We start from the raw sequence: 19,274 nt of genomic DNA on the forward strand, positions 1-19,274 counted from the left end.
CCTCCCTTTACTGATAAGGAAACGAGAGTCAGATTGAGTGAGGTGTCCACGTGTGCCTGGCCAGCGAGGGGCAGAGCAGCTCGTCTCCCAGCCCCCTGCCTTTCTCTGTTATAATGCTGCCTCCTTTGCCAGGCCACCAGAATGTTCCAGCATGTAGCTCCTCCTTGAATCCGCAGCATCAGCCCAGAGCCTTCCCTTTCTCCATCCAGCAGGCAGAATCATAGGAAAAGACAGGTTCAGAAGATTACAGCTTTCTGTGTTGTTCCTTTGTCGCTGCATCTCCAGCACCTGTCCCTTAGTTGGCACTCAATAAATAGAAGACAAATGATCCTTTTCATCGACATTACTCACCAAAGGGTAAAGTGATTTGGGGAGTTTATAGTAAGCCTAAGTGTTTAAAGTGTCCAAGAGAAAAAGGCGGGCAGTGTGAGTGTGGCTCCCTGGCTCCCTGGCCTGTCACCAAGGATCTGGACAGCTGGGCCCTCACCACAGCTGGGTCCACTCCCACAGCACGTCTGAGGCCCCCGCAGAGTCTTTTCAAGGGAAAAGCATCAATTGGCATAATTCATCTGCAAAAGCGCCCAGACCTCGCCGTGATATGCAGGGGTGCCTGTGAGTACCTCACTCCCGTTGCTGGCCACAGCCACCCCCCTCATCCCCGACCCCCCAGAAGAGTGTGTCAGTCTTCTACTCGTTGGACCATTAATTAGAGTAGAGTGGATTCAGTGGTTTGCTATCGTTTTAGCCCTGTGACGTCCCCTTCTGCCATGTCATTCCCCACAGTTTGGTTTCCTGTTTGGAAACGTAAGGCTCATATGTCACTTGATGGCGCTGAAAAGCTCAGGCTTCTAACCCCCGCTGAGTTTCTGCTTTTGCTACGAACTGTGCCATCTTGGGCAGGTTGCTGACATTCTGAGCCTTGATTTTTCTGTGTGTAAAATGGGGCCCAAGCCACATAGCTGCCCAGGCTGGATGTGAAACACCTAAGGGGTGCCTCCTGTATAGTCTTTGTACAATGACTATTCAGTTTCTCTCCTTCCCACTGTAGGGAGCTTCTTGGGTTTTATTTCTCTTAATCGCATGTTTATTGTGTGTCCTGCACAGTGCCTGGCATTCTAGAGAAATACAAAGTTGACACAGCCCCAGTCCTATTTTCTGAAAGTCAGTACTAAGCTCAGACTTTAGGAAACCAGCCACCAAGGTAAATGTAGTGAGTGCAGGCCCTTGGGTGCTGCTCAAGTGCTCACGGAGGCCCCTGCACTAAAGCCAGGCCTTTGCTTTTGACCCTTTGCTCATTTTTCTTATCACCTCTTTTTTAATGCAAAAGGCATACAGAGCGCGAGCGCGGCCTTCTGGTGTGCCCGCTGACAGCCGGCTAGAATGGGCTTGCTGGGAAGGAGGTTGAGGGCAGTGGGAGCAGAGCGGAGGAGATTTGCAAGGGTGCGGAAGGCGGGCTATGTAGGCTCTGCTGGAGGGTCGATGCCAAGGGCAGCTCTGAGGCAGGAAATGGGGCTCCGCCACCCCTGCTCTGGGATAAAGGGATTTGGGATGGTGAACCACAGGCCTCTGGAGGAAAGTGCCTACAGTGTCCAAAAGTAAAAGGCAGGCGGCATGCGCTGAGTGGCACCTCCGATCCCTCGCCCGTTCGCCAGGTCTCTGGACAGCCGGGCCCTCACCACAACCTTGCCCTGTTTAGTCAGCTTTATGTTACAGGAGGGACAAAAAAATGTGATACGATTGAAGCCCACATTCTAAAAAAGACACAAAAATCAGTTCATGATGCTTTAAGGAGTAAAATTAATTTCATAGAAAATTCACCTTTGTGAAGCGTCGTTCCTTTATGAAGCCACGTAAATGAAGTCCAATATGTGCGCATTAAATGGTCGGTGCTGGTGCAGCAAAGTTTCAGGAGGAGAGGTGATGGTTTCAGGTGCCTTAGTAATCGGAGAGGGCTTCGTGGAAGTGGTGTGAAGGAGGCAGACAGCTCTGGCCCTGTCTGGCCCGGTGGCTGTGGGCATACACCCTTTCTCTGAGATCAGTGTTCTCCTTTGTAATATGGGACAGCACCAGCATTCTCTGTCCAGTACGAGGTGAGCCCTGCAGTGCCTGGCACTTAGTAGATGCTCAATAAGTGGGTTTGTTATATTACCCCAGGTAAGATGCTAAGGGGGCGAGGAAGGAAGGGGGCATGTTGGTCATGTGGTGGAAGTCATTGGGGGTCTGTGTCTGGGCTGTGGTCAGCCAGCTGAGGTGACCCGGATCCAGTCCTCGGCTTCTCTGAGTCTGTTTTCTCATTAGCAGATTGGGAAGCATCTCCTCTGCGGCTGTTGGGAACATGACACAGGACCATACACGCAAAGCCTTTAGCTTGTCCCGTAGGCAGCACTCCTTAAATGGAAGCTGCCATCACTACGATTGTTGTCATCGTTCCCGGAAGTACAAAGAGTAGGAGGCGGGCAGCAGTCAGGGACACACACGGGCAGACCACCCTAAAGGGACTATCGTAAAGGGACCGGCCTCATCCGGAGGACCCCATGCCCTGCTGCTCGGTGAAGGGGAGAATGAGGATGGGAAAGCAAAGCTTTTCGTAGCAAGAAGGCTATTTCTCAAGAGTGTCTCAACTGTCACTTCAAATGAAGGAAAATGCACCTTAGAAAACAAAAGGCCTTTCTCTCACAGGCCTTCCTGCCTTGAGGCTTCCCCTCAGCCTTAATCCGGATTTCATGCGCTCATTTACTATGCGAGGGCCTGTGTGACGCGCCCGGTCCCCTTCTCCCTTCAGTGAGGTCTCCTGTGATGTCTCTCTTCTAGATGAAGCCCATGAACGTGGAGTATCTCATGATGGATGCCTCCATCCTGCTGCCCCCCACGGGCACGCCGCTGACAGGCATAGACTTTGTGAAGCGACTGCCATGTGGTGACGTGGAGAAGACCCGGCGGGTGAGTGAGCGCTGGACCACTCCCAGGGAAGGAAGGGACGAGGCTCTGACCGGGTCAAGAGCCCCCCGTCCCACACGAGTTCAGATAGTGGGTAGACAGACAGCGCCTCCCCACATCCTGCCGCCAGGCGAAACTTCCAAAGCCTGCTGCCCTCTGCCAAAGCAGGGATTGAAATCCCATCGCACCTGGCACCGGATGTGGGTTGTAGGCGGGCTGCGTTCGTGGCTGGTGCAGGCCACCCCTGAGCTCTGGGAGAGGAAGCCCTGGGGCTGGGCTTCTGAGAGATGTGGGGGAGTGAGCAGCGTCACCATCAACGCAGTGCAGGTGAGGCTGGTGAGAAATCTTAGCCCAGATAGGCTCAGGACCCCTGGAGATGGTGTGATGTTAAGGTATCTGCATGATCTTGGGGTGAGGCACACGCAAACGAAATGGTAATTCTTGCCGGCCTGCCAGACATGAACGAAGGGCAGATTAGTTCTCAGAACCCAGCTGGAGTGTGTGCTTCTGTTATCAGTGCTTTTTTTCTGAAGCAGTCTCGCAGGGCTGTTCACGGTATTTTATCTCCCTCATAAGATCACACTTTCTTTCTTAGAAAGCACCATAACCTTTTCCTAGAAAATCATTCCCTGGAGACGTGAATGTTAGTGGATAAATTAGTGGAATTTATTTGAACTCAGCTCCTGTTATCAGCCTGCGTCTTCTTCTGAATTAATCCCAGTGTAACCAGAGCAGCCGAGGTGTTTAACTTTTGGATTATGAGAAGCAGGAGGGACCTGCTAGATCCACCTCAGACCGAGGAAGCTGGCGGGGCAGAGGAAGTGGGACACACGTGTCTTTAAGTCAATCCACATTCCCTGCTATCTGACCAAACCCGCAGGCCTCACCACAAGACCCGCCCTGGCCTTCCTCGTGCTCCCAGCCAGTGCTGCAGGCCCTGCGGTGTGCACATAGTTATGTTTGTGGGTGGCAGTGTTTGCACTGGGCATTCTTGATGTCGGCTTTTATAAGAGGACTGGTTCTGACAAGTGACTCCATGACATGGGCACGCTCACCCTTAGCCTTGGGTTGGCCTAAGAAGTGCTCCTTAGCAAAGTTACAGCGAAGCTGTGTACCTAGAGGGGCTGCAGTGTCCCCAGGCCAGGAGGACTCTGTCCCCGCAGTCCTCTTCAGCCTCTGAGCACTGAGGGCCGCCGCGCTGGGTCGCATCTGCCTGCTTTCTGGGTCACAGTCCATCAGGTTTCTTAACACTTACGGGCACGCCTGGCCTTTGTTACGTAGTGGATCATTCATAGCAGTTCTTCATGTGAACTTCCTCGAGTGATTCCACAGCCGTCCTAGGAGACTGGTGCTATCATCCCCATGCTACCGAGGAAGAAACGGGGGCACGAAGAGGTCAAGTAATTTGCTCAAGGTTACCCTGCTAGTAAGTGGCAGAGCCAGGATTCAGCATAGGGGGTGTGGCCTCCAGAGCTTACACTCTCAGTCACACTGACCCGCTGCTCCCCACTGCTCCCCACTGCTGTTTATCAGCCCCGCTCAGTGCCGGATACCAGGGACATAGAAAACACAGCCCCAGTCCTCGAGGAATCAGAGTCTAGAGGGGAAGGTGGGAAGAGGCAGCATCAATCCATGTGGCTGGGGCCATTAGGGAAGGAACATGGGATCAGGCCCCTAATCCTACCTAGTAAAGAAGGCGGAGCAGGCACCAGAGAGATACAGCCCTTTCCAGGGGACTGTGGCTGGAGCCAGAACAAGAGACACGCCATAGGAAGGGATGGGTCTGGAGGGGCTGGAGGAGCCGTGTCTCTGGCGGCCTTGGCATTGTTAATGGATTCCGACATGCTCTGCTGGCCTGGGGCAGGCGGTCCTGATCCACAGGAGAGAATGAGAGAATTCAGGGATGAGGCCTATGGCAGAGGGAGAGCTCCTCGTGCTTTGGGGTGCCTTCTCCCTTCTGAGCCACTCTCTTCATCTAGAAAGCAGCATGCGCTCGCCTTGCCAGAGTTATTGTGAGGACTCAGTGACAGGAAGAAACACAGAAGGCCGACAGCAGTTCTCGATTGCAGGGCTTCGCTTCTTCCCAGTGCCCCTCACGTGTCACTTAGGTGTGGGCTCCTACGGCTCTGCTGCCCACCTCCCTCGCCCCAGATGATATACACGGTCCAGACTGCTAACTGAAGCACAGACAGAGCTCCTGGGAACGTCCTGACTTCTCTGGGGGCTCTCTGTCAGCCTTTGTCCACGTAACAAGTTCATAAAAGCAACTCTCTTGTCCCAGGGTCCGTGGGTTTAGGTGGCAGAGTGATATAAAACAGGGCTGGCCACCTCCAAGCAGAGCCATCAACCTAAGAGAAGCCTCCCTTTGTGACTTCAAGAATAGGTTTTTTTTTTTTCCTTTAAGTATAGTCGTCATACTTAAAGTATTATATTAGTTTGAGGTGTACAATACCATCTCCAAAGGGGAATTTCCACCACTCACCTCAGTCCCGTTCCTGTTGCAAGGCAACTGTTTGGAATGCTCCAGAAACTTAGCTCCTGAGCCCATCCCAGACATCAGAACACAGCAGTGTGCTTTGAATTTGATCTGAAGGAAGTGTATGGTTTAGCAAGCAATTGAGGGCTTATGTGGTTTGTTTCAAGTTCTTTGCTTCTATCCAAATAACATTCCATTTCATCCTTTTGGATTCAAAGGTTTTCTTTTTCTTTTTTTTTTCTTTTTTTTTCTACCAAGTAGACTTTTCTAACTTTTAGGAGGCTTTTCAGAAATCCCACCCTTTATTTTCCTTAAGGACTTGTCAGGAAAGTTCAAACAACCCTGACTAGTAAATCGTTGCCAACTTGTTGGACATCCCTGTTTTCTGGACTGCACATGACATCGAGAGAGATAAAGTTGATTAAGAAATAAGCAAGTGTCCAGTTTGGTATTAGAGGGCAGGAAAGGCTCTGAAGTAAAGAGGGGTGGCCCTCCTTTAGAAATAGAGGGGTCAGGAGGGGTGCTCCACCAAGGTTGGCCTCTGAGCTGAACCTAAAGAGTGAGATAGCAAGGTCGATATGCGAGCCAGCCTCGCAAAGACTTCTGGGAGGCGCTTTCCAGACTACAGGAACAGTGCATGCAAAGCCCACAAGATGGGACAGCGTATGGTGTGTTCAAGGAGCAGGGTGACTAAAGAAGAGCAAGCAAGGGGAGAGGAGGAGGGGTGGGGTGGGGACAGGAGAGGAGGGCAGCAGGGCCTTGCAGGCCATGGGGAGGCAATAAAGTCACGTTTTTCCTCTCGCATTTTGCAAGTTACATTGTTTATTCTTTCGCTTGACATATTTGTTGGGCGTTTTCTAGGTGCCATACACCGTGCAAGATTTAAGAATAGGCAGTGAACAAATAATATAAAATTAAAATAAGACCAAAATAGCAAGAGTGCTGCCACTAAGCTGTGGCAGCTGACTGGGCCCACACGACCCTCTGCAGAACAGCCCACACAGGTCCCAGCTCTGAGTTCAGCAGCACGTAGAGGTAGCACAAGCATCATCATTCGGTTTTTCATTGATTTCCTACCTTATGGGAAAGTTAGGAGGTGCAAACCTTACAGAAGAATAGAAGGGAAATTTGTGTTGAAAGGAGGATCATTGGAACTGCTGGGGTCGAATGAGAGCTGTGAACAGGACCGCGGGCTTGGGCCGGACTCACCCAACGTCTAGGGGAAGTTGAGAGAAGCAGTTAAGAGAGAACAGGCTCGTGAGTCAGACCAACCAAGGTTCCTTACTATCTCTAGCTGTATGACCTTGAGCAAGTAACTTGACCTTCCTGAGCCTCAGCTTCCTCGTGTATCATGCCTTTCGGCTCTTGTCCAAGGTATATGAGAAAGAGCGACTGTGAGGTGACAAGCTCAGTGCCTAGCACACAGTAAATGCTCAGATGTTGGCTGAACAGCAGTGGAGCATTCTAGCATCTTAGGTGGGAAAGAAAGAGTCTTTCATGGCCTAAATCTCCTGAAGCTTAATGCTAGAGAAAAGAGAGATAGGAAGAGGATTTTGTAGTGAATATTACAATCTGAATATAAGCCTCTAGTCACATGTAGGAATCTTGGAAGCCATTATGAAATAAAGGTATTTGCACGAAGTTTTATTTATCCCTGCATTCTGTTTCCCTGTTTTCTTATAAAAGCACAGACATTTTTTTTGTGCTTATCAGTATCGTCCTTGAGGAAATAGGATATTTTGCTTTACTTTTCAGATGTGTATTACACATTAAAGAAAATACAATAGCATCTCATAAGGTTTCAAAAGTAGAGAGAAAGAACTTTCCATGATTTCATCACCCTAAACAAATAACACTTAGACATTTTTTGTGACTCCTCCCTATTTTTTTTTTTTGCAAATACATCTTTTCATGGTTGCAGGGAGAGCGTACCATGACCTTGCTTTATCCTCACTCTCTTTTTCTCCATTGTAAAGCAAGAAGTTTGTCATGTGGTAATACAGTTTTAATAAGTCTGACTTCTTACTGGTACATAAAAGTTCATCTGCTGACTTCTGCCATCATTTACTTAGGCATTTTCGTACTGGTAGACATTTTGGTTGCTTGCAGTATTACATTATTTTCAACTAAACTGTAATGAGCCGCTTCACAAATACAGTGTTTTCTTTCTTTTGGCTTATTTCTTTAGGATAAGTTCCCAGAAGTGGAATTTCTGGTTCAAAGGGTATGAACATTTTTTTTTTGTGACTCTCCGCATCTTGCCAGATTGCTTTCCCAATGAGCTGTGCCCACTTTAAACTGCTTCAGGACTCTGTGCACGGCCACATCCACGGCCTCGGTGGGCTACTAACCCTGAGTGATTGTCGCCTAAACTCAGCGAGCAGCCTGCAAATGCAGCAAGGGATGCAGGGGAGAGAGCTCCAACAGCATTTGATCCAGGACCAGCTCCAGGGCTCGGTGTGTCACCTGCACTGTGCTGTTGCACGTTCATGGTGGCCCTGTGACCAGAGGTGGTGGGTCCCCATTTCTAGAGCTTGAGCCTGGGCCTGGAGAATTCACGGGACTCACCTGACCCCAGGCTGAGCCAGGTCTGCCTGAATCTGAAGCCGTCCGTCCTCCTGCCCTACCCATTGGACTCCTTCCCCAGGACTCTCCGTGCCAGAGTTTGCTCCTAGGTGCATTGAAGCAAACTGGAGAAGTCTCTTCTTGATATTTGAGCTTAGTCAGTAGTCAGCCCCTTTTAAATCTAATCATAATCTGTTCTTTCAGAGTCTGTTTTCCTGGAATTCTGTGGAAGCATCTGAAAGAATAATATTTCCTTTTTAATAATACTGTTTGATTTGCATGTTTATTTAGCAAAGTAAAGAAGGCACTTAATAAAAGCCTGGGTCCCAAGCCTCAAATCTGTTGAAGGCAAACGCTTGTGGTTGGAAGAACATAGACTTTGGAGTCCAGTTATTAATTGAGTCACATTTGGGCAGCCTGCCTGGGTTTTGGTTTCCTGTCTGTAAAATGGGAACCACACAGGTCATTAAAAGGCTTGAATGAGATGACATGGTGCAGCCCCCACCCGTACCCAGCAGGCCATGGATAAGCAGAGGACCTGGCCATTGTTTTAGGGATGAATTTGACGGCCTTTATTCTGGTATTTTACCTTCTTTTTATGGATTCTTGGAGTTGTGTCGCTGGTCAAAATGCCTGCTGGACCCTGTAGCACCCTGTGGGAGCCCAGCTTTTGCCCAGGTAGAGCACCCGGCCCTGTGGGAATCTACCTTCCTCACGTTCATGGGCGTGGACTTCTTTTGCACTCTTCTTTCTCTTAAAAATTGGGGCAGGAACCAGGAAAAGTATTATTGGGGGTTTTATTTTATATGTTTTATATTCTGCTTTATATTTTTTATTATTTTATTATTTTGTGTTCCTGGAAATATCTTCCATTTGTTGTTCACAAAGCAAAAGCAAATGTTTTACCAGAAAGGTCTACGTTAGGAACCAGATTCCAAATTCCTTTTATATTTGAAGGTTTCTGGTTTTCAGAGCAATGGGCTGTAAAAAGCTACACGCATTTCTCTTTCCACATCCCCCGACTAGGGTCCTGCTTGATTTCTCTGCTTTCAGAACCCCAAGAGGAATGTTTTGTTTTTAATTTTATTTTATTATTTATGCCTACGGCACCCGGTCTTTCTAGGTGGTCTCCCATCCAAGTCTAACCAGGCCCGACCCTGCTTAGCTTCCAGGATTAGACATTGGGCTTGTTCAGGGTGGGATGGCCATAGACCATGGACCATGGCTCCACTGGGGCATGAACCCAGGACTTTGTGCATGTAAAGCAGACGTACTGACCGCTACACTATGGAACCACATCCAGGAGTGGATTTTTGACAGAAATCAAGCATCTACTCCCTATGGACCTGACTGTGACGGGCCTTTCTCCTCTTTTTTCTCTCATCTCCAAGGTCATGACTCCCTCTTCAAGAGCTCAGACTGCCAAATAGTTCAAGTGCCCACCCTCATCTTAGGCTTTCTGTACTTGGGCTGGTGCGGGCATTTGATTTTCCATGTGAGCCTGGTTAAGTGACACAAGTATTAAATGTTTCCAGGTCCCAACCCCGGCTCAGCCACTCATCAGCCACGTGAACTTAGATTGCTCTGCCTTTCTCAGCTCCATTTCTCCCTGCATAAAATCTTTACATTGCAATAAGTTGCCCACATTGTCTGACACCCAGTAGGAGCTTCAGAAATAAAAGCTATTTCGATTTTTTTAAATGAAATTATCTCTCTTCTTCTGATTGTTGCAGTTGTCTTTAGGAAGACCGTACCTTAAAAAACTAAGATCAGATCAGCACTAACGCTGCCACCACCGCCACCACCATCATCTGTATTATAATATAAAAGCTTATCTTTCTCTAGTGCTTATGGTTGACAAAGGGGAATCATGACCTCAGAATAGGTGCAGGAAGTAGGATTATTCTTCTGGTTTTCTACGTTAGATTAATTAGCCCAAGTGTCCCATGGTTCCAGGCCAAGGCAGGATTAGGATTAGACGTGCCGATGGGCATCCTTGCTGCCTGGGTTATCAGGAGCCAGTGCAAGCCTGGCTCCTTGCGGGCAGTAATCTGTCTCCTCCTCCTTGTTTCGGGAAGCACCTTGTGGTATAGAGGCAGCCTCTTCTCTCGGCAGGCCACGCCTGTAGCCCTCAGAACTGTAAACAAGGAGACCCAAAGTGGGCTGGAATTCATCTTTGTGTGCTCACCAGTGGCGACAGTGGTTTGTCCCCATGCCCTCCCCCATGCCCAGATGTCAAGTGATTGGGGTAAAAGATGGCCACCCCTTTACAGAACACACTCCACCAGCATTATCTCAGAACCTCCTAGCAGCCCTGAGAGGTGCCACCCCCATTTCACAGGTGAGAGGAATTGAAGTGCACAGAGGCCAGGGGCTGTGCCCAGCGCAGTGGAGCTGGGAGTCCAGGTAGCCCTTGCGTATCCGACTCCAGAGCTGTTTCTCTCAGGCGCACACACTCAGGCAGGCCAGCCAGCCAAGGTCAAGGATGGGGGCCTGGAGGCGGCCCCTCCTGCAGGCTGGCTGCCCTTCCACTTCTTGGTCTCTGGCTGGTAGACAAGTCAGCGCCTACCTAGGACTCCAGGGGAGGGTACCACCAGGGCAAGTTGGCCCCAGGTGAAGGCTGCTTTCTGCACAAACTTCTCTGGCTTCTGGGGCCTGGGATTCTGCTTTTTTCTGCTTTCTGGAAATGCCCGATGGCCATGCTGGATTCCGCCCAGAAGCCTCTTGTATGAGTCAGGAATCCTGGTGCTGAGAGGGCCACTCTGCCTCCAGAGAGCTGTCTGGGGAGGCCTGAGAGGCACTCGGCACTGACGTCACTGCACACCTGCCAGGTGCCAGGTCCACTTTCCCGTCAGTGGCACACCCCTTATTGTAAGGCCAAGGGCCCAAGGCTCCAAGGTGAAGGGGCTCGTCCAGGGAGGGGCAGAGAGGGTTTCAATTGAGTCTGGTCAGCTCTGAACCCCACCAGCAACCACCCCCTCTGTCTCCACTGCCCCTACATTCAAGCGGTGGGACCTTGAAACACTCCCTCGTGATTTAGATTTCCAAATTCCGTGCTGTTTTGGTTAGAAGAGTCCTGGTTCTAGCCCTTCCTGGGTGTGTGGCCTGGGGCAGGTCACGTCACCTCCTTGGGTGTCAGTGCCCTGGCTTCAAAGCGGGGCTGCCTGCTGAGCAGGGGTGTCATGAAGGTCACATGACACCAGGGAGAAGGGCCTGGCAAATGACAGGTGCTCAGTCAAGGTCAACTGGTCGAAACCTGAATCCATGGATAACTGATTGGAGGCAAAGCACCGGAACCATGATACTGGGAGAAGGGGAGAGGCGGGCTTCGTTTTATTTGTTTATTTGTTTTTTGTTTTTAACCGAGCGGCACAGTGTGATTTCTCCATGTGGAGAATCTCACCGAAACGACTGCAGTCTCACCCTCTGCTCTCTGAACTGCTCATCCAGGCCATCCGGGTGTTCTTCATGCTCCGTTCCCTGTCACTGCAACTGCGAGGGGAGCCCGAGACCCAGTTGCCACTGACGCGAGAAGAGGACCTGATCAAAACCGACGATGTCCTAGATCTGAGTGAGTTGGCCTCCGAGGCACAGCAGGGGAGGGACGCGCCATGCTGACTCACACGTCACTGGGAGGGTCGGCGCGTGACCTGCATTTTGTACTGCTGATGGTCTGTGACCATGAGCTAACAGTGTACATGCCTCACAAAACTTTCAAAGAAAGGGCCCTAGATTCTGGGAACTTTGAAATCAGCCTGTTTTCTACTGTCTGGACTCCCAGCTCCGAGTGTGTTCTGTAAAGGGGTGGATTCTACTGTCTGGAGTCCGGGCAGAGCTGTGCAACTGGTTTGCTGAGATATCTGTGCAGGGGGCTTAGGGGTCCTCAGCCTCCAGGATCCCTGCCCTCCGTGGAAGCATAGCAGCATCAGTTTGATTGGTTTTGGGTATTAAGCGTTTTCTGTATGACTCCAGCAATGAAAGGATTCTGCTGCTAATTTGCAAAAATGCAAATCACCAGTGTTTAGGTAAAGACCAAGGCTTTGAGGCTGGAAAATCATGTGCTCAATCTGTACCTTGAGCTACTTATTTAACCATGCAGCGCCTTTTGTGCTCACCTCTGCAGCAGGAGGCTGAGACTTAAGGGGGACAACAGGCATATTGGGTCATGTTCCTATAACCCTGCTCGTGTCTGTATAGCTCTTTCTCTCCTCCATTTGCTATGGGGTAGGTAAGGTGGTCTTCTTAAAGGCCTTGTGGTATATTAGGACTCTGATCATAAAGGACAGAAAACCCAGCTTAGGCTGGCTTAAGGAAAAAGAAAGGAGAATCAGCCGGTGTCACTGGAAAGTCTACCTTCAGGAATGGCTGGATCTAGGTGCTCAAGCAGTGTCATCAGGAAGCTACCACCCTCCATCTGTCAGCTCTGCTTTCCTTTGTTCTGTCTTCATCTGCGAGAGGGCTCTCACCGGGTAGTGACAGTGGCCATCATCAGCTTCAAGATATGCTGAACCAGCTAAGCAGCCCTGACAGGAACAGAGCTTCTCATTCTCTTTTATAGAAGTTCAGGGCAGTGTTCTCATTGGCCCAGCTTAGGTCATATGACTGTCTCTGAACCAGTTAGTGGTCAAAGGAATGAGATTCACTGATTGGCTAGGCTGCAGTCACATGCCTGGCCCTAGAGCTAGAGGTGGGGCCTGTTCCTTTTGAGGCCTGTCACTTGAGAGTGAGGAAGAAAGCTCTCAAAGAAAACTCACCAAGAAGAAATAGGGAAGTGGGAACAGCAGATGGCCATTCGTATAGTGAAGAGAGGGTCCTTGTTGTTTTGAATCAGCTTTATGAGGTATAGTTTACACCCATAAAATTGACCAACTTTAGTTTACAATTGAATGAGTTTTGACAAAACTATTCAGTCGTATGACCAGCAGTCGTGATATAGATCACTGAGGTTTGGCTTTTGAGCCGGATACCCCTGCCTTGCTTTGTATTCCCCGAGCAAATGACTTAAACTCCCAAAGTGTCCATTTCCTTGCCTGTAAAATGGGGATGATCTTCTGTAATAATGGGGTTGTTTTGACATATGAGTGAAATATAACATGAAATAGAACGTGACCAAGCATAGTGCCTAGTATGTACCTGTTCTCAGTAAATTTAGTCAGTGTCACCCATTAATTAAATGAGGCGACGTGTATAAAGAGCAGAGCACACTGCCTGACACATAGTGGATGCTCAGTAAATGATCATTATGGTTTAACTCGTTGTCTATCTTCTTTTTCTGCCTTGTTTATGTTCTGTTTTCCTTCTCTTTCTTGGAAGAACAGAGAAGCTATGTCCCTTCTGTGCTCTACACCCATCTCCTTTGGCCTTTTACCCTTGAGAAATGGCCACAGGGATTTCTGTAAGGGTTGAAATTGATCAAAGTTAGCTAGAGAGAACCATAACCAGTCTTTTTCTGATTCAAGGAAAGAGAGGGAAACAGCTTACTTTAAAAAAGAGGGCCACTCCATCAGGGCAGCAAGAATGTTTGTATCTGTGAGATGGAATTATGCTGGGAATTCACATTTCTTCCCCTCCCAGGAATGGCCTACTGAAATAAAAGTTGAAAGTATTTCACTTATCCATTTAATTGATTAGCTTAGTAGTCGAGGTCACTTAACTGAGACTTTTTGGGTAGTTGGCCATTAAGAAAAGAATGACTGTCTCTCTTTACCCAGCCTGATTGCAAGTTATGTCTTTGCTGAAGAGGGCTGTCCAGAAAATACTAGGAATTGTGGGCTTTGCACACACAAGGTACTAGAGTAAGGTCTGCATGTGTTGTTGACCTTTTTTGTGTATGTGATTGTTTTTAAATACTGGAGCTTTTGACCCTCATTGGGGAAAAATTAGCATGCTTTGAGTTTCATAGAATGCCTTCTTGAATAGAAAACGAAGGAAGCATCATAATGTAGGTGAAGGCATTCATACTTGCAGAATGATTGGAAGCTGGGTACGCTTCTTATGAGCTTAGCTTTTTGTCTTTCAGACCAAAAAAAAAAAAAAAAACTGACTCAAGGAGAAATGTTTGGGGTTGGTCAACTTTTATCTAAGGCGATATGGTCTGACAGGCTTTAAAGGAATGCCAGTCACACAGCAGGAAGAGGTGACTTAGAGTGTATTTACTAAACTTGTCACGCTTTGATAAGGAACCACAGCATAACAGTACTAGGAAGCCATCTCACCTGTCTGCTGACCAGCAGCAGGCCTCTGGGCCAGGTGTGGCAGGTAAGCTATAGCGGTGTGGCTTCTGACAATATCAAAGACGCAATTACCCTGCCAGCATCCCTCCAGAAAGAAGCAAACTGTGCTTAAAGCTGTATTTGTTTTCACTGGAAAGGAGAGTGGAGTGGGGCAGGGGTCCAAACTGGCAACCATGAAGGAAGGAAGGAAGGAAGGAGGGAGGGAAGGAGGGAGGGAAAGAAGGAAGGAAGGAAGGGAGGGAGGGAGGGAGGGAGGGAAGGAAACAGCAGTAGAGATAAAGAGAAAATTCTAAAGGCAGCCAGAGAAAAAAGACACAACATGTACAGAAGAACAAAGATAAGGAAGAAGATTCTTGTCAGATATGATACAAGCCAAAATACAGTACAGAGACATTTTAAAATATTGGGAGGAAAAGAAACAACAGCAACAAATAAACAAACAAAAACTGAGGGAGGGAAAGGAAGAAAGGGAAGGAGGGAAGGAGGGTGGGAGGGAGGGAGGAGAGGGACAGAGGGAAGAGGAAAAGGAAGGAGGAGGGGAAGGGAAGATAGGTAAGACTAGGTAAAGTAGATTAGACTTTTTAGAGAGAACAACATGAACCTCCATATACCCAGGTTTCAACTTCAACAGTTATTACACTTTTGCTAAGTCTCATTTTATCTGCCCCACCATTTTTAAAATATTCCCTCTGTGTCCAGTGTATTAAAATGAATGGAAGACATATATCTATAAATATGTCTCTGTAATGGATAAGGACTTCAGTTACTCTTAATTGGATGGGTTGCTACCATTGCTAATTGTGAGCTTCTCCATCTGAGTGGGGGAGGACAGCCCCCAGACATAGAGCCTGTGCTCTCCTGCGTTCTGGCATCCTGGCCCCATTGACATTTGATTTTGCGGTCTCTGGTGTAGTTGGAAGTAATCGGCTTTGTGATCTTTCTCAGAGTCTTAATGCTTGTGAGGCCCAGCAGTGGCCTTGCTAACTTTAAAATGGTTCTAAAAGGTTTTGCAAAGGCCGTCGAAGATCAAATAAGACCATGCACATAAGGCATAGAGCGCCATGCTTGGCGCAGAGTAGGCACTCAGTGAGTGAGAGCTGGCTGTCGCCCTGTTATAGCTGCTGAATATCAAGATATAACTCTTAATGTGGGGCGGCAAGGGGTAGGCGTTTTCTGTCTTGACAACGATTTGAGGAACATACCTTGAATTATTCAAACCAGTGCTTATTTAACTCATGTGATGACACTGTTTTGGGGGGTACGAAACAGCTCTGGCTACTTGGACCCCATCCAGGCAGGACTCTCTGCACCTTCACGAACAGGCCTACTGAGGACAAGCAGGCTTCCAGGAGAAGCCAGGCTCCACCTGGACTGGCACTGGAGCCTCCTGAAAGGAATCTTGCCTGTTTCCGAATAGCACGGGCAGTCACGGCAGGGGAAAGCAACCCATTGTCCAAACACCCTAAGGAGTTACCAGGCAACCAGGCATCCTCAGGAAACTTCCGGTTTCCTTCCCAGCCTATCCACGGGGGCTCTTGACCTTTATATAAGCCATACCGTGTGCCACACGCACCTAACCTTGTATTCTGATTTTTAAATCGATTTATGAAATCCATTCGGCGAAATCCATCTGTTCATTCAAGCATGTATTGAGCACCTGCTGTATGATAGGCACAGTGCTGGGAGCGCGGATGTGATAAAGCCAGGCTTGGTCTTCGCTCTTCTGCTTTCAGTTGCGGGAGAGGAGAGAAACGGGAAAGGTAAGGACGTAAATGGACCTTCCTAGGATCGCTGAGATAGCTCTGTGGAGATGATGAACAAGGTCCCGTGCTAGGGAATAACTAGCAGAAAGGACCTCGAGGCTGGTTAGGGAGGGCCTCTCTTGAGAGGGCCATGCAAAGGAAGGACCAGAAGATTCTATGAGAAATGCAAAACTGAGGCCTGCCACTTGGAAGGGATGGCAGAGGTGAGGCCGGAAGGTGGGAGAAAGCTTGGATCCTAAAGGATCCCAGGATCCTAAAGGAAGCTGGCGTGGCCGGCAGGTAAGGAGCAGTGGGGGTAGGAGCTGAAATGAACCCCTCAATTCCAGTGCAGTGGGAAGCTGTCAGAGGGTTCCTGCAGGGACATCTGTCCTGAAAGCGTACTTCCGGAACTAGAACTGCAGGTCAGACCGTCTCAGCAGAGGCCTGTGAGCCGTGTCAAGGGGCTAGAGAGGCCACGGAGCATAGCGGTTATGAGCGTAGTGGCCCTGGGGGCAGACGTGCCCGGAGTGGAGTCCCGCCCTTGCCCCTTGCCTGCCCAGTATATAGTCTTTGACGAGTAACTTAATCTCTTGGAGCTTCAGTTTCTTCACCTGTAAAATGGAAGTTGTTGGGAGGAGTAAATTAGTTAATATGTGTGAAGTGCCCAGAACAGTGCCTGGCACAGTTGCAAGGAGGCCATGTAGGAGGTTGTGGCCAGGGGCCGATGACAGTGGGGAAAGGAGAATGGGGACACAATCTGGGGACAGCATTTGGTGACTGACCTTCCATGACGATGCTGGCAGTCCAGCTTTACTCTGGGTTCTGAGCTTGGGGACAATCCTGGCATCAGGGGGTTAGCAGACAGTGATTCTGTAATCCAAGGGCCAGCCTTGGAGGAAAAGCTGGTTCCAAATGGGGGATGGCGAGGTAAGCTGGCTGGCGAGGTGAGGCCGCAGCAAGCAGCTTGGCCGAGATGTCCAGGAAACAGGTTGGAAACCCCTCCCCACCCGCCTCAGAGGCCGTTTTCCACATTATCCCACAGATTTCAGAGTTACTGTAGCTCGCACGATGCTCCATTGACGGAGATGTCTCATATAACCATTCCACGGTTGGTGACACCTCCACATGTGCTCTGTTATAGCCGAGATACCTGTTCCTCAGAGGAGCCCTGCACAGCTGTGAGAATCCTAGGTCATGAGGTCTGAGAGAGAGGGCCAAACCCCCAGAGAGAGGCCCACAGATAAGCAGGCCTCTGTGCTCTAGGTCTGATTCCATGCCAGGCTGGACGCACTTGCCAGGGTCTGGGGGCCTGGAAGAGATCCATCGCCATATAGAGCCATGGTTCCCAGTGGTTCCCGGACCTTGGGACTTCACAGCCCAGTGAAATGCCAAAACAAATAAAACCCCAAAAAGCCTCCAGGGATAGGATTGCCAACCTTTATTTCACCAAGTAGTCATATGGAAAAAAAAGCATTTATGAACTATTATTTCATGAAAGAAAGGACACTGTTAATACCAGATAAATAGGAGGGACATCTTTTCAGAATGAAGGACAGTGGAACTGTAGGCCCACATACTGTGTTTTAATGGGGTGCTTAAAATAAAGTCAAGTGCAGACCAATGACAAGAGCGAAAGCCAGTGTCTCTGTCTTTTCTAGTCTAGTCTTATGGGGGAGGCAAACACTAATCACAGTATGACGCAGTCCAAAGTCAGATGCCACTGTGCTACGCGCTGTGGGAGCAGGTCATGGGATGGGGTGGGGGGAGGGGGTTGGCCTGCCCAGATGTCGGGGAAACTTCTGGGGGAGCAACGACCCCTCTGAAGACTGGATGTAGATGCGGGTGCCAGGAAAGGGGGCCTGGCAGAATCAACGGTTCTGGGGCCAATGGGGAGTTGAGAAAGATGACAGACAGCCATGTGGCGGGGCAGAGAGGCACAGCGGGATGAGATAAGGCTGAGGGGATTGCCCGATGTGCAGGCCTTGTAGATGTACCAAGGATTTGGGTTTTATCCTAAGAACAGTGAGAAGAGTTTTTAACCAGGTGACATCAGATTTGGACCACCGAGGGCCCCCTCTGGCCTCAGTGTAAAGAGTAGATTTATGAAATTGTAGGGGGAGGGGATAGTTACAGCAAGGAGCTCCCTTGGGAGGCCAAGCATGCAGGACCTGTCCTGCAGAAGTGTCCAAAAGGTGATGCCCGTGTGTTTCTTGCACACCCTGGTTTTCCCCAGTGAATTGTTCTCGGGCGCTGCTGTGTTCTGCTCTGTGACCTGGGTGCAGAGACACTTAATGACACAGAGACCCATCCTGGTTGATCTAGCTTGCTCCCTGAAACCCAAGCACCATTCCTTTGAAGTTAATGATTAACAATAATACTATTTCAGTTGTGCTCATCCCCTGACAAGGCAGGCTGCTGTGGACCTTCCCTCTGCTCGCCTTCTGTCTTTTTTTTAGCCCAGGACCTGCCTCTTTAAGAATGGGCTGAGGGTGTGGTGGAAGCCATGGGTCTCAGAAAAATACAGACGTTAGAAGAGATCTGGCATCTGGATCCCAGCTCTGCCTCTTTCCTGCCATGTGACCTTGGACAAATCGATTTGGTGCTCTGAACCTCAGTTCCCTCATTGATAAAATGAGAGTAGCAGTGCCTACCAGTTGGCAAATAGGCCCACAGATGTAGTTTGGTGGCTGATAGAACGTTTGCAAGCAAATTTTATATTAGTTGCCAACATTTTAAAATCAGGATATTTTATTGTTCAAAACCAAATATCTATCACTTTGAAAATGGGATAGGCTGGCCCCATGGGGCCTCCGTCCCCGTAGGTAGCAGTCGGCTTCCTCTCTTTGCTGGGCATGCACCCTTTTCAGCAGCTCGTCCTGTCTCCAGCCACGAGCCTCCGCTTACCCCCAGACCTGACCCAGCTGCCTGCGCAGCATCTCACACCGACCATGAGACCATGAGCGCATTGCCTGCAGGGGAACTCCATCCTCCCCACAGACCCACCTCCTGCAGCCTTCCCATCTCCCAGTTGGTGGCAGTTCCGTCCTGGTGTCGAAAACCTTGGGTTCATCTTAACACCACTCTTTCTCTCAGACTCGACTTCCAGTTGGTTAGTACACCTATTCAGCTCCTCCCTCCATATAGATCCAGGATCTGACCATCTCTCCCAGCCCCGCCCCTCAGCACCTGGTTCGTGCTGGCGTCATCTTTCACCTGAATTGTTGGAATAACCTCTTAGTCACTTGCTTCTGCCTTGTCCCCTACAGTTAATTCTCGATACAGGGCTCAGTTCATGCTCTTAAAATATGTCAGATCATGTCC

At 49.3% G+C, this 19,274-nt stretch overlaps 1 protein-coding gene across 1 annotated transcript in view; it reads left to right on the top strand.

The window, feature by feature from the left end:
* The window catches only part of CLEC16A (C-type lectin domain containing 16A), a 201,540-nt gene that overhangs the window by 89,109 nt on the left and 93,157 nt on the right, over window positions 1-19,274 (top strand). Inside the window, exons 17-18 of the mRNA XM_025046098.1 lie at window positions 2,812-2,940; window positions 11,429-11,549. Coding sequence (XP_024901866.1) covers window positions 2,812-2,940; window positions 11,429-11,549 — 250 coding nt within the window. The remainder of the gene's footprint in view (window positions 1-2,811; window positions 2,941-11,428; window positions 11,550-19,274) is intronic.

This window comes from Pteropus alecto, unplaced genomic scaffold, assembly GCF_000325575.1.
Source record: "Pteropus alecto unplaced genomic scaffold, ASM32557v1 scaffold34, whole genome shotgun sequence".
Taxonomy (NCBI): Eukaryota; Metazoa; Chordata; class Mammalia; order Chiroptera; family Pteropodidae; genus Pteropus; species Pteropus alecto.